The sequence below is a fragment of the Dipodomys merriami genome, unplaced genomic scaffold, assembly GCF_024711535.1.
Source record: "Dipodomys merriami isolate MVZ:Mamm:240054 unplaced genomic scaffold, mDipMer1.0.p SCAF_32, whole genome shotgun sequence".
Taxonomy (NCBI): Eukaryota; Metazoa; Chordata; class Mammalia; order Rodentia; family Heteromyidae; genus Dipodomys; species Dipodomys merriami.
The window spans coordinates 3967974-3983238 of NW_027204715.1; the positions used below are offsets into that span (position 1 = coordinate 3967974).

The following is a 15265-nucleotide window of genomic DNA, read 5'->3' on the forward strand; positions in this document are numbered from 1 at the left end:
GAGCACTGGGGCCCAGGCTCTTCAGAAACAGGTCTCAGGGCACCAGACCTGGGACCTTGAAGATGAACCCCACACACAGTCCCAGAAGGGCCATAGTCTGCCTTCTTCAGTACTCCTCTGTCCTGAAGAAAGCGACTGTAGGAAAAAAATCAGAGATTTAAATTCTGCATTAGCCTTCCTGCCTACATGGAAAGTTTTGTCAGCAACACTTTAGGGAAGTAATAACTGCTTACAAGGTATGTTGTTACTACCTTGTAAACACGTTAAAAGAATAATTACATGGAATGAGCCATATAAATACTGAAAACGCTTTATTATATATACATGTCAAATTGAAATCCAAAGTTACACATTCTTCACTGGAAAATGTAAGATATAAAAGCAACTTTTTTAGCTTTCTGATAGCATGAAAGAAAAATGCCAAGTACAGTATAAGCCCATGTTCTATCTCCAAGACTGCTTCCTGCCATTCTGCCACTGAGAGAATGAATGGCAGGAACCACCCCAAGAACTTGGAGCACCAGAGGCTGCGGCGGCTGGGTGCAGCTGCGCTGCTGCTCCGGCCCAGCCGCAGGACGCCAACAGGGCGAGGGCGGAGGACAGGACCAGTCCTCAGGGGCGGGGGGCGCTGCCCACAACGATGTCACCTCAGCCCCAGCAACTCACAAAGGACTCCGGGGTCTTCAGTTAGGAAGGGGGGTGGTCCTCTCCCCGGATGCTCCGATATTTAGCCATGTCTTCCGGAAACACTTTAGAAAGTTCTTGAATCAACAGGCTTTTAAATTTCTATTAAAAAAAAAATAACAGAAACATCTGTGTGTAGGTCCCATCATACACACACTCACAAACTCACACAAACACTCCCCAGAGACCCCCCTCAAACTCAACTACCACCTCCCCTGCCCCAGCACCCTGGGCTCTGAATTCAAGCCATGGTTCTGTGCCTCTGACTACTGTCTTTCTAGGAAAGCAACACCTGAGAACCAATCACAACACGGCTTGCCACCGTGACACAGGCACACTCTCATACCTAGAAGAACTCACCCCTTCTGTCCTGCTCACAGAAGAGGACAAGCACTGTCACCCAGCCACACAGAAAATAAATGGCTTTGTACATAGCATGTGAAACCAGAATTTCAAATCATATTAATTAAGCAATTATTCACTGAAACCATATCAAACTCACCTGTAGGAAACAGCTCCTGAAGTTTTTAGAGCACCTGGAGACACATTGCCACAAATGCCATGGGTTTCTTTTTTTTGGGGTCCGGTCATGGGGCCTGAACTCTGGGCCTGGGCTCTATCCCTCAACTCTTCAGCTCAAGGCTAGCGCTTTACCACTTGAGCCATAGCGCCACTTCCAGCTTTTTTCTTTTTGCTTATGTGGTGCTGAGGAATCGAACCCAGGGCCTCATGCATGCAAGGCAAGCGCTCTACCACTGAGCCACCTTCCCAGCCCCTGCCATGGGTTTCTTAAGCCTACTTTTTGTCTTAACATTTGTTTTACCCCAATCGTAAGCGGAGTTAAGTAAGACACAGTGGCTCACACTTATGATCCTAGCTACTGGCATGACAGAGAGAGAGGATGGTTTGCTGTAAAAGTAACTGACACTCCACCTTAACCAATGAAACTGGGGATGGCGCCACGTGCTCATGCAGGTTGTGTCAAGGAGGACTGTGGTCGGAGTCAGCCCAAGCAAAAATAAAGAGAAAGGGCTGTGGTTCAAGTGATATGGTACCTGCCCAGAGATCAAGAGACCGTGAGCTCAGACTCCAGCACTGCCACACAGGCAAAGGCAGTGAACACCAGCTTCCCACAGCTTCCTGGGACTTTATTCATCCTCGTGAGCAGTAGTGAAAAGAGCACAGTGGCACAAACATGGGAATGCCACATCAGAACACATTTCCACAAGAGTCCCCACTCCAACATTACAACTATATAAAACAAATTTGTTAGGGCTTACGTAATGGTCCACTGGGAATCTGTGACACAAGACCTCCACGGATATCCAACTGACCAGACGCCACAGTGCAGAAGGAAGACCGCCCACAGCAGCATCCCTCCACAGTGGGCTCCTACGTGGCTCTAACAGATGGGGGCTCAAGGCCACAAGCAGCTGCTGTGTCCACAGATGACCTCTGCCCTCAAGGCAGCCAGCGGAAAGGCCATCGGCCCACCACACTTCTGCAGGTCCTCGACCCCAAACTGACAGGAGAGGTGAAGCTGTGGGCTCCACGAACAGCCAGGACAAAACTCCACTGCCAGGACTCCCTAGGTACCACCCGCATCCTCTCCTGGATGGGCCTTAGAAGCCCTGTGCCCAGACAAGCAGGTCTCTGGGCAGAGCCCCTTCCTCACTCCTCTGGCCTGGCCAGAGCCTTCCAAGTGCCAGGGGGATTCTCCCTGACCAATGCATGCAGAGGTGCTGGTCAGCCCCAGAACCAGACCTGAGGGCTGTGTCACTGCAGCCTGACCAGAAGCTGGAGGTGACAGCTGACGGAAAGAAGAGAAGTACAGGAGCTTCAACCAGTACTCCTGGCTGCACGACAAAATGCTTCTAAAAGGAGGTACAGTAAACCACAATCAGGAGAGAAGGTAGGCACTGTGCAAACCCAACAGGGAGAGTGCCAAGCTGAAGAGACAGAAGAAGCTGGGTAGACAGGGGCTTCCATAGGGGGCTACACAGGAAGGCCACCAGGACCCAAAAGAAGAGAAAAATAGCCATTTAAACCACAGTTTAGTCAATTTAATTAAGAAAATATTACACAAAGCTCTCTGAATCTTACTAAGGCAAAGAGAACCAAGTTCTCAGTGGAGAACTAGTAATAAACAGTAAAGAGTTTGATAGTCAGAGACTAGATGTACAGGATTCTTGAAAATAAGCATTCAAGAATCCTGTAAATCAGGGCTGGGAAGGTGGATCAGTGGTAGAGCGCCTGCCTTGCGTGCGTGAGGCCCTGGGTTCGATTTCTCAGCACCACATAAGCAGAAAAAGCTGAAAGTGGCACTGTGGCTCAAGTGGTAGAGTGCTAGCCTTGCACTGAAGAGCTGAGGGGCAGAGCCCAGGCCAAGTTCAGGCCCCACAACTGACCAAAAAAAAAAAAAAAAATCCTGTAAATCAAAGAACACAGGCAACGAGAAAGGCCTCTGCCAGTTAGAATCAATACAACATAGTCATCTCCACACCAAAGTACAAACCCACGCTAACAGGAAAGACTTAACTGGAAAATAACTGGTTACCCAGGAGACCTAAGAATACCTGATACTAAGCCAGCTACTATTCAAGGCAGAAATCTCAATTGTGTCACATGGGAAAGAATGACAAGGTCTACTGGCCACACTTTGCTAGGCATCTTTTCCACCATCTTCTTTCTCAGAGTCTTACCTTCATTGTGTCAATCTTGCCTTTAACTTGCTCATGTTTGGCCAGAGCCCTCTCCAGGCACTCTTTGGTGTAAAGCTGGGGGTTTCGACCTTGATCTATATATCTAAAAACAGAAAAGTTCAGTTAACACTTGACTGACAATATTCTCCATTTCCTGGGAACCGCCATACAAAAAAACCCAAACACTTTCTTTACATATACCTTCACATGGTCCTGCTTAGACAATCCTGGATTTGGAGTCCTGCCACCTAGTCTATCAAAATTTTCTCCTTTCCACATATGTATTATTCTTTATACTAGCTCAGGTAATCAAGTAGTGACCAACTATAAACCCAGGAAATATTCATAAGCTGTGTCACATTACATTTGTTTAGCTTTGTATTACTCAGAATACTGTTAGTACTTCTCAGATCCTCACAGTAAAACTAGAAGGGAAGGGAAGTTTAAATATGCTACAGGGGCTCAGCCCTGAGGGCTGGACTTAGAGGCCCAGCCAGGACATAAGCTCCACTCAAGGTCCCACCCACCACGCAGGAAGCCCAGAGCAGAGAAGCTTCAGAGGCCAAAAGGGCAGAAGCCACAGGCAGAAGAGTCTCAAACACCAGCTGCCCTTGGATCCTTTGATAAGCTGTCACAATACTTTAAAAAGGGAGAGGGACTTAAATCAGCATATCATCTTATGAAATACACGTACGTAATTTAAAGACAACAGATTGTTTCCAACGACTTCTAGACATTTCAAAACTATTTTTTGCCATTTTCAACTCTCCCACCCAAAATGCCAGTTATCCCAAAGACATTATGAAACCTGTAGTCTAGGTCAATATTCAGATGACAATCTGGCTACTCCTGTTTCCTGAAGAAACCTGTAACATTCATCGAAACTGAGTCATTCATTAAAAGGGATAGTAAAGCCCATCGCCATACCAAATCCAATTTTTTTAACGAGGGTAAAAAAAACACATTCAATCACATCTAGTCTATGGCAATACTGAGTTGGTTACTAGTTCAATAAGTAGCCTTTGTGGAGGCAACAATTTCTAGAAATTCTATTTCATTTTTGATATTTTGAAATGATGTCATGAAAGAAAACATGATTAGTTCAAACTTCCAAAGAAACAGAAACAACCCAGAAGGCTCAATGGACTCAGGCTGAAGGATTCACATGTCCTAAACAAAACAACCATGTCATCAACAGCAAGGACATCACACTCAGGCAGGGCTCTGCTAAGCCACAGAGCTGAATCCTGCCTCTGCCAACAGGCAAAGCCAGGGTACTGTTAGAGGAGTTATCTTTATCTTTGTTACAGACTGTCCAAATCTACTGGAAAATGGATACAAGGCCACTAAGAACCTGCAAATCCCACCTACACTGAGCTCAGACCCCTGAAGACCTGCAAACATGGCAAATAAACCTCCAGACCTGCTTAGAGTTCACCAACCATACTCTTCCTGAGACTTCCCAGGCAAATCTGCCCCCTCTGCCTGCTTAGAGCCTGCGCTGCTTCCCAAGATGCTCCTTCCCTCTGCCCCTCTTCACAAGACCCTCTCACAGGTTCACAGCAACAGCAGCAGCACTAAGCAAGACACCTCACCCTCCCAGACTTCACCGAGAATCCAGAGCTGTGTTCTGCACACCAGACCCTCACGCTCCCGAGGGTGATGAGAATAGGCACAGGCACAAGGGCAGCACAGCCCCTGGACACTGCAACGGCAGGGCTGTCTCCACAGCTCTGACCTTTCGGGACTCATACCCACCAAGGAAATCCCAGGCAAGTTTTGCTAGAAAAAGTTCTGGGGATGTTGTTCCACGCCAGCGTGAGAGAGCATGAGTCCTGCAGCCCCTTCTTTACCCTTGCCAGCTAAGAAACCCATTGCAGTTACTCTCATTGGTTCTCTCTGGCATGAATCAGGGCTGTGACTGAACCAGTGATAAAACCTATTTTAAACCTAGGCAGTTTATTCCCTGTGGGTATCCTCGGGACTCTGCTGGGGCAGATGCACAAGACTCCCTGGCTGTTTTCCCAAAGGTGCCTGGAGTGAGACCTTTCTTCTTCCCACTGTGGCAGGCACCATCTCCCAGACAGCACTGCACAGGCAGCTCAGCAAACACCAGGCCAGATTACTTCCTAGGTAGTTTCTGTAATTTTCCTTTTTAATTCAAAATACACCCTATATACACTTTGACCTTTCCAGGAAAGAAGGAGATTGTGTGATGTGCATGGCCACAGAGCCCAGCAGCCTGTGTTTTCACCTATTTAATAAGCTCATTTTATTAAATTTATTTCTTATTTTAATGTGGTATTTTTCAACAATGTAACATTGGGGAGATATTTTTTCTTAAGTCTTAGTTCCCTGTGGGCAAATCCACAGCACCTATACTACACCCACCACACAGCAAGCACTCAAACATTGCTGTCTGAAGAAGTCACTGACACCACAACTAAAGAGGTTCATGCCAGGTGCTGGTGGCTCACAACTATAATCCTAACTGCTCAGGAGGATGAGATCTGAGGATCTAAGCTCAAAGCTAGCCTGGGGCAGGAAAAGATTCTTACCTCCAACTAACCACCTTTTTAAAAAAGCCAGTGGAGCTGTGGCTCAAGTGGTAGAGCACCAGCCTTAAGTGAAAAAGCTAAAGGACAGCACCCAGGCCCCCGAGTTCAAACCCCAGTGTAGGCATTTTAAAAAAGGAAGAAAAAGAGAGACATTTATACTGGACATTATATCAAGTGTGATACTTACTCAAAAACTTCTAAAGGCACAGTAATATCATGAAGCTGCTGTCGGCATTTATCAATATCCTGTAAGCCAGTAACAATAAAATTCCTGGAGGAATGACAGGAGGGGGCATTCAGTTAAGTCAGATGGCACACGCCTGACCACAGATCTCCTCTTTTACTCGGCTACACACAGGTCTCAGCTATACAGGTCCTCCAGCTTTAGGCACCAGATTCCAAGGATACCTTTCACTTATGAAATACTCTCAGATATCTGTGGGATTTCCTTCTAGAGGAGGAACCGCCAATATGGAGGGAGAGAACAGGAGGGGAAATACTAGCCTTCTCTCCCAACAGCGACCCCAGTCATGGCCTTTCTGTAGAGAGCAGGGGAGGCAGGGCTCCAGCTGGCCAGTCTGTCTGTCTGACCACTTAGGACCCACCCGGACCCCCAGCTGGCCCAGTCTCTGACTGTTCCCCCCGCGTGGGCGCGTGTGACCCACCGCAACCACCTGCACATCCATAAACCTCCCCTCCTCCGGGGATGTCGGCCATTCCAAGGCCTCAGTAAACAGAACCTAACAAACTCCGCGAGGTGGCTCGGAAGCCTGCCCGGGCCGGCCCACCGGCCTCCCCCGAGGTCGGGAGTGAGATCCTGGGGGCTCCTCCAGGAGGGAGGCGCCCGCCGACGGGGACTCCCCGGACAGAACCCCGAAACAGGAACGATCTTCCCGCCGCGTCGAGAAAGGTTCCAGCGAGGCCGGGAGGGACCCTGTGGTCTGGATCGGAGCACGACCAAGAAACCCCCTCCTCCCCGCTCCTCCTTGTCCCCCACACCCCCTCCTCCTCCTGCCACCAGCCGGGGCCTCACCCCGGCTCCCCCCCAACCTAAGCCCATCTCAGCTTCGCCCAAGCGGCCCAGACCTTCCCCGGCCTCGCCCCAGCACCCCCGGCCTGCCCCGGCCTCGCCCCCGGCATCCCCGGCCTCGCCCCGAGCACCCCGGCCTGCCCCGGCCTCGCCCCGAGCACCCCCAACCTGCCCGAGCACCCCGGCCTCGCCCCGAGCACCCCCAACCTGCCCGAGCACCCCCGGCCTCGCCCCGAGCACCCCCAACCTGCCCGAGCACCCCCGGCCTCGCCCCGAGCACCCCCGGCCTACCCCGGCCTCGCCCCGAGCACCCCCAACCTGCCCGAGCACCCCGGCCTCGCCCCGAGCACCCCAGCCACTCCCCGAGCACCCCCGGCCTCGCCCCGGCCTCGCCCCGAGCACCCCCAACCTGCCCGAGCACCCCCGGCCTCGCCCCGAGCACCCCGGCCTCGCCCCGAGCACCCCCGGCCTCGCCCCGGCCTCGCCCCGAGCACCCCCGGCCTCGCCCCGAGCACCCCCGGCCTCGCCCCGAGCACCCCCGGCCTCGCCCCGAGCACCCCTGCCTCGCCCCGGCCTCGCCCCGAGCACCCCCGGCCTCGCCCCGAGCACCCCCGGCCTGCCCCGAGCACCCCTGCCTCGCCCCGGCCTCGCCCCGAGCACCCCCGGCCTGCCCCGAGCACCCCCGGCCTCGCCCCGGCCTCGCCCCGAGCACCCCCGGCCTCGCCCCGAGCACCCCCGGCCTGCCCCGAGCACCCCCGGCCTCGCCCCGGCCTCGCCCCGAGCACCCCCGGCCTCGCCCCGGCCTCGCCCCGAGCACCCCCGGCCTCGCCCCGAGCACCCCCGGCCTCGCCCCGAGCACCCCCGGCCTCGCCCCGAGCACCCCCGGCCTCGCCCCGGCCTCGCCCCGAGCACCCCCGGCCTCGCCCCGGCCTCGCCCCGAGCACCCCCGGCCTCGCCCCGAGCACCCCCGGCCTCGCCCCGAGCACCCCCGGCCTCGCCCCGAGCACCCCCGGCCTCGCCCCGAGCACCCCCGGCCTCGCCCCGGCCTCGCCCCGAGCACCCCCGCGGCCCGCCAGCTCACAGCTTCTGGTTGAGCCCGGCCTGGCTGCTGGGCTGGAAGTCGCTGACGATGATGCCGAGCTGCCGAATGTTCTCCACGAACTTCTCCAGGTGCTCCTCCAGGTGGTCAAACTTCTCCGCCATCGCCCGGCGCGCCGGCCCCGCCGCCGCAGCCCGCTCCCGCCCCGGCTCCCTGCGCTCCCACTTCCTGCTTCCGTCCTGGAGCCGCCACTTCCGGTTCCTCCGAAGGTGGGGCCTCCGTGAGGGGCGGGGCTTAGAGGCGGGGCAGGCAGGCACGGGGCCTGCCGTGGGCGTGGTCCTATCCTGCCCTGCTGTGGGCGGGGCCTGCGTGGGGCAGGGGGCGTGGCCTCGGCCCAGTGGGGCCCGGATGCTTGAATACCACTATCTGCCAAGGTGAGCAGAACTGCCACGTCTGAGTCCCTAGGGCTCTCCTGTGGTCTCTGGGGACCTGCACAGAGGTTGAATAGCCAGGAAATAATGAACCAGGTTTTCCCCTCGAAAAAAGTGAAAAAAGAGAGATTGCGTACACTGTATATGGAAAGGAGTAAAGTCTGACCCTGATTAAAATGAAAACCATTTCATCAGTTTCCCTTCAAGTTGCATTAGAAGCTACAAAGACAAACAATAGAGTTAGTCAAAAGATAAGTCGATACGCTCTTAACAAGTCTCCTTAGGGCAGGAGCAAAACAGGAGAGGAACATTGGTGTAAATGAGTGAGGAACATAATGTAACTTGGACGTTCACAATTTTGAAAGGTTAATTTTTCATAGAAAAAATCACAAAATTAACATAAGAGGAAAGCAGATGGATCTTCAATTTTTCCATAAACTGACCAGTGGCAAAAATATATACATACATATCTCCTGTGAAGAAATACATAAGCCCTGACAATTTCTTACACAGATGTTTGGGTTTTTTTAATTTATGTGGTACTGAATTCCGAGTCTTGCAGTGGCTAGGCAGATGGTCTACCATTTGAGCCCATCTTCAACTCTTCTACTGTAGTTATTTCTTGGGTAGCATCTTTATTCTCTTGCTCTAGCTGACCTAAAACAGGTTGCTACTATTTTATGTCCCCAGCGTAGCTGAGCAGACAGGCACACCCCACCACATCGTCCATGCCCATTGAGATAGAAGTTTCATGAACTTTTTGCTCAAGTTGGCCTCAAACTGTGATTCTCCTGATCTTCACCTCCTGAGTAGCTATGATTGCAAGCCTTAGCCACACTTGACAGCGTTTTTTCTTAATTAAACATTAAAATGAAAAGAGAGAAACATATTCCAGCTTATTTTGAGAGGACAGTATGAAAATCAGCTCTCAAGGACAGTACAAGAAAATGTAGGTGAAACTTCCTTTTGAAAGTAGATGCTAGAACATTAGCAAGTGGAACCAGTTATCATACATCTGTTACAGGGTGCTGCATAACAAACATCCCCGAAGCTTGTAACATCCTTGGCTTCTCATTTGCTCACAAGCCTGTAATGTGAGCTGAGTGTGGCATTCCCATCATGCCTTTGCTGCTTGTGGCCCTCAGCCAAGTTGGCGTTGCTGTGGAAAGGAGAATCGGCCTTCATAATGGCTCGTTCAAATGTGGCCACATTGGTACTGGATGCCAGCCTGCGGGACAGCTGGCCTGGGAGCTGGGGGCCAGTTCCCCTGCAGGTAGGTGTGTCTGTGGGATTTGGAGGTTTCCTCCACTCACAGTGGCCAGATGACACAGGCGCAGGGCTGAGAAACAGGCAGGAGCAGTGATCATTCCGTGCCTTGGCCTTCACGCTCCCACCACGGCACAGTTAGAACCTCAACTGGGGACCATCAAGCTCACCCCCGGCCCCCTCACCCCACAGCAGTAGAGTCCCGCCACCCTCACCCCACAGCAGTAAAGACCTGTCAATCTAACCCTGCAGTGGAAGAAAATGAAGTCAGGCTTTAGGAAAAGCTGGAGAGAGGGGAGATCCAACTGAAACCACTTTGGGAAAAGACAGCTTGCCACTTAGCACATTGAAAAAGGAAATCAGGATCCAGTGGGATTTTCCTAGGACTCCCATGAATGATTAAATGTCTTTAAAATCTACTCATATAATTAAGCCTATTAAAAATAAAGGACAAAAAAACTCAGCTACATTTTAAAAATAGACATTTGATAAAAATTCAACCAAATTCATTTTTGTTCACAAAAGAGAAAAACCTTGGAGAACGCAGACTAGAAAGGAACTTTACAAGCCTAATGAGAAACAGCCACTAAAAACTTCTAGAAGGTGTGAGTGTTTCCATAATGAAATATTAGAAATATCGCCCTTACAGCCATGACAATAGCTAGCATCTTCACTGTCACCCCAGCCTTCCTGGCCGGTGTGGGCTCGGCACTCTGCTATGATCCCTCTTCCCCGATGTCAGCCTTGTTTGACATCGAGGCCTTCTGTGCACCCTGAACGGACGTGGGATTCCAGGGTGTGTTCTATTGTGTGATGGTTTGGTTATGGCTTGTCTCCCAAAGGCCTGTTTGCTTGGTCTTTGGTGCAGAGGTGTAAAAATGGTTAACCTAGCCCCTAGAGCCCAGCCATCCATAGACTAGTTCAGAGTTTTGATTCATTTAAAGCTAAGGAAAAAGATAACAGAGAAAGTAGCAGAAAGAAACCAAAGTTTACATATTTTTCTCCTGCGATCATGGTTCTTCCAAGAAGGTATTCTGTTCTGTGGACTAAGGCCTAGCAACAATGTGCTTTCCAAACCCTTTAAGAAAACGAGTGTTTCTATGGTTTTTACTTATGACCTCATCTGTTGTGCCCTCTCCTCGTCACTCACATCATTTAGCAGGCCCTTTTCCGCTGCTTTTGGTACATATGCGCGCAGCCTGCAGGAGGAGCAGAGTGGGTTTAGCCCCAGAAATGTTGCACACGGACATTCTCCACACCTGCTTTCCCTTTGTGGCTTGCTGCCCAGCCTGAGTCAAATCACTTTTCCTCTGTTACCCAGCATGATTTGCATTCACCCGCTAGGGACCCATGAAAACCTACCACAGCCCAGACAGCCTAACCCACGGAGAGTGTTGTCTCCCAGTTCTGGAGGCCGCATGTGAAGATGGAGACACCTGTCAGGGTAGCTTCCTTCTAAAGCATTGAGGGGCTGTGTCTGGCCTCTCACCCCACGTCTCATGCTTTGTTGGTGATCCCGGGGACTCTGCTTGCGGACAGGTCAATAGTCCATTTCTTCACCAGGTTGGCCTTCTCCTGTGTGTATGTCCCTGCCCACATTCCCCCTTTCTAGAAGGGCACATCATGTCAGATTAGAAGCCACTCCAATATGTCGACTTAATTGCATTGCCTCTTGAAGGCTGTGACTCCATATAGGGTCGGATTCTGAGGTATAGGCGTTAGAATGCTAGTGCATCTCTATGGTGGGGGAAATAAGCAACCCAGACACCTTCTCCTTTAGTTCAGGGACAGTGGCGCTGTTCTCTGGACAGTGACAGCAGCATAATGAACAAGGCTCAATGTTCAATAGGCCCAGCCTCATGTTGGTTTATAGTTAATCACCATCTCCATTGTAACTCTTTCAACTTTCTCCTCCTGTGAATAAGAACAGAACCGGAGGTTCTAGAGTCTGACCTTTAAACACAGAGCCCCACAGGTCCACTGAGGACTCAGAAGTCTCCACGCATTTCTAAAGCTCTTACCTCTCCATCCTCCCCAGTGACTACTGTTCTCTGCAGAGAACACGGAGCCCTGCAAACCCACTTAGGTGACCTCACAATTCTCCTTCCACCGCTTACACAGCAAAGCCACGGCCGCTTTCCCTCTAGTTAGCATCCTAAATACTGTTGATTTATTTGTAAGAAACGTTTTCAGACTTGAACACTCTCGTCTCCGAATGTCCGTTAAACCAGGCTGGAAAATCCCAGCGAGTCAGAAGGTGCAGCTGACAGCACAGTGCACGGGAAAGTCTGCAGAGCAGGGCTGACCGTGACTCCGTGACTCCGTCAACCTTGCCATCCCCTGAGGTCCGCCGGAGCAGCCTGGGAAATTTCCGCACCCATACAGCTTTGTGACCTTGGGATCTGAAGGCTGTTTCTTTCTTCTGTTCTTTCTTTAAATCCATGTTATTCTTGCTCTATCAGCACTCAAAGCCCTGAGTGATGCCATTGGAACAGTTTCACCATTCAATCTAATTTATTCAAAGAACTCAACTCAGGGTTGAAAGAAAAAAATCAGCTCTCCTACAAGAGGGTACAACATGTGCTTTTCCCTTTGTAGATTTTCAGCACATTAGTGATGACGCTTTGCAGTGTGGCTGCTTTGAAGATGGTGGTGGTGATGATGGTGGTGGTGATGATGATGGTGGTGGTGATGATGATGGTGATGGTGATGATGGTGGTGGTGATGATAGTATGATAAAATCATACTTACAGCAATATCTGACATTTTTGCCTATGCTGTAAATAATCTCATTTAGTCTTTACAAACCTAAGAAGAAACTGCTCTAATTTGTATTTATATATGATCAAATATCAGCCAAGTTTTCCTAATGCAAGAATTGAAGGGTAGAATAATTGGTAGAAGACTGTGATAGCTGCACTTCCCTATGTATCACATTGAGCATTGAAAAAGAGTAAGATTTCTCTTTTCTTTTACATGTAACATTTGTAGCTCTCGAATTCTGAATGGTATATTCCTGTGTGGCAAAAGGATGAGATGATGCTAGAACAGCCTACACACCGTCCCGTGAGCCAGTCAGCAAATGAAACGTTTGGTTGACACACATGTTCAAGTTTCTATTAAAAATGTGTCACAAGTTCAAAAGAGATGACAGGGGAGATCCCAGAAACCTGAATAAGCTCAGACATCTAATGCTTTACAGCTCAGAAAGACAACTTGCTTAGACTTCGTAGGTTTTCACTGTAGCAGGTTGTTCAACTCCCTGATTAAATCTTGATATTCCATAGTCTTTTGTAAAATTCATGACATTCAGCTGAGCTCTAAGGTTGCCACGATGACTCAGAAGAGAAATGGGCTATGATGGAGTCTGCAGTTCTCATTGTGATGATTCGAGAGACAAAGCCTTATCTTGCCGATCATTGTAGACCTGCGCAACTGCTCTGCGTAAAGAAGGCAGATGGATACCCAGGAAGCCGTCCAGCAAAGAACATCTGAGATAAGCACATATAAGCACAAATAAGGCAGCTTTTTGCCAGAAAAACTAAGTAGGATTACGTTAAAAATCAAAGGTGGAGGGGCTGGGAAGGTGGCTCAGTGGTAGAGCGCTTGCCTTGCATGCCTGAGGCCCTGGGTGCGATTCCTCAGCACCACATAAGCAAAAAGAAAAAAAAATCAAAGCTGGACATTCCAAGGGGCCATGAAGAGGACCTGCGCGACCTGGGGCAAAGACCTGGCAATCGATGTGTGGGAAGAGAATGCGCTTCCCCTCCCCCGCCTTCCAGGAGGTAGCTTGCAGCTGTGAGCCCAGCTGTGGGAACCAAATCCCCCGACAGAGTCAAACAGGTGAGAAATATCTTAGAAAAAACTCACACGCAAACAAATGCAGATAGAGCACAAATTGGAGGAAACTAGCGTCCGGCCAGGATGCAGTTCTAGCCTCCTGAAAGGACAAAACAGTAGGAAGAGGGAAGGAAGAAAGGAAGACGAGAAGCTTGTAGAGGGGGTGAAGCATGCTCTGTTAGTAGAGCACCAGCCAATCAGCACAAGTGTCAGTTACTGATTTCGAGTTCTGGCCTAAAAAGAGAGGAGAGAGAGAGACAGAGACAGAGAGAGACACAGAGAGACAGAGACAGACAGACAGACAGACACACACACACAGAGAGAGAGAGAGAGAGAGAGAGAGAGAGAGAGAGAGAGAGAGAAAGAGAAAGAGAAAGAGAAAGAGAGAGCAGCTCTGTAGCGTGAAGTGCAATGTTAAAATGCTCAGTATGACCCCTGAGGAGTCTTAACTCCAAATCCCTGATCAGCAGTCGCAGAACTCCCAGGAATGGACGCACCTCCGTATCCCTGCCTTGCAAAGACATGGGCTGGGACCCAAAATGTAACAACTTCAGAGTAGAGCACTCGGCCCTCGGGTCAGTTCCACTGAGATCTAGGAGATACGTTCTCCAGGGTGCCACATTTGGGCAATTAGTAGTAAAAGTAAGAAGAACAGCATAAAAGGAACCACACTAGTCCTGGGTGTGGCAGGTGAGGTGGCACGGGAAAAAGGATGATCGTTGTCTCCGGCCTGCGCTGTGCATGCAGCATCTGAGACTCTCTAATGAGTCACGCAGTCATCAGGGTCACTGTGTGGATGACTCTCTCCTAGCACCTCAAGGAGACTCGTTTCTCTTTGTGTCCCTCAGGGATTTGTGCAGTGAAGAGACTCCACCGGTGTTCACTGAACAGTGAATGATTGGGCAGGTACCTCCTCCAGTGTTAACCTCCCCGAAACACTTCCGCTGCTGATGTGTGGCTCTGATTTGTCCTTTGCATATCAAGGGCCAGTGGTGCGCCAAAGGCAACCTAGACAAAGGTGTTCAATCCCTTCTGCCCACAGCTCCCCTGGAAGACCACAGTTCCTCCAGAGACAATGAAAGAGCTCCCGTGTGGGCTCAGCTCAGCACAAAGCCTGGCTAGGGGCTCCTGTGAGCAGGCCCTCGGCAGGGGACACCCCCATCCACTGCTTCTGTTTAAGTGCTTGCCCCTGAGCAATGCTGGGTAACAGGTACCATGCAGCTAAATAACGAAGGCCTTGATGGGCCAGCATTTTACTTGACTCTCACAACTAGCTTGTCTCTGGACAAGAGCCTGGAGGAATACCTCATTTGAGCCCTTGTTGGAAGAGACAGGGCTGGAAGTTTCGCTGTGGTCCCGCCAGGACAGGCATCATGGTCAGAGGTCCGACCGCAGAGGGGAGCCCGGCCTGCACATCCATCAGGCAAGAGCCCGAGACAGGGCAGGGCGGCTCTGCGCAGAATCCTTGCTCTCCTTTTACTGAAAGCTCACCTTGTATCCTAGAGCAAGGAGGGGTCCCTTGGTCAACCTTAGACTACAGAAAAGATGTGTAAGTGGTTCTGCCCTTCTCACCCACATGGACAAGGATTTTTGATGCCTATGTAATGTTCCCTAGAGTCCTCAAGAAAATATCACCTGTCTACCACAGGAGAGGCTGCTCACAAAGAACCCATGAGCATGAGCCAGCCTGCAAACAGCAGGAGATGGTTAAGTAC

At 50.7% G+C, this 15265-nt stretch overlaps 1 protein-coding gene across 1 annotated transcript; it reads right to left on the reverse strand.

The window, feature by feature from the left end:
* Positions 1–294: 294 nt before the first annotated feature.
* Med10 (mediator complex subunit 10) lies at positions 295–8249 on the reverse strand. Its single transcript, XM_070042154.1, has 4 exons — positions 8056–8249; positions 6132–6215; positions 3387–3489; positions 295–786 (listed from the first exon to the last, which is right to left on the reverse strand). Exons 1-4 carry the CDS (start codon positions 8175–8177, stop codon positions 688–690), a joined length of 408 nt encoding a protein of 135 aa, XP_069898255.1. The 5' UTR covers positions 8178–8249; the 3' UTR covers positions 295–687.
* Between the last annotated feature and the right edge of the window lie 7016 nt (positions 8250–15265).

What these genes read in the sequence shown, in the direction of transcription:
- Med10 (XM_070042154.1), bottom strand. Translation starts at nt 8,177, where the DNA reads ATGGCGGAGAAGTTTGACCACCTGGAGGAGCACCTGGAGAAGTTCGTG. An exon ending in GCCGGGCTCAACCAGAAGCT is followed by an intron (nt 6,216 to 8,055) that starts GTGAGCTGGCGG and finishes TCATTCCTCCAG; the next exon opens with GAATTTTATTGTTACTGGCT. An exon ending in GTGCCTTTAGAAGTTTTTGA is followed by an intron (nt 3,490 to 6,131) that starts GTAAGTATCACA and finishes TTCTGTTTTTAG; the next exon opens with ATATATAGATCAAGGTCGAA.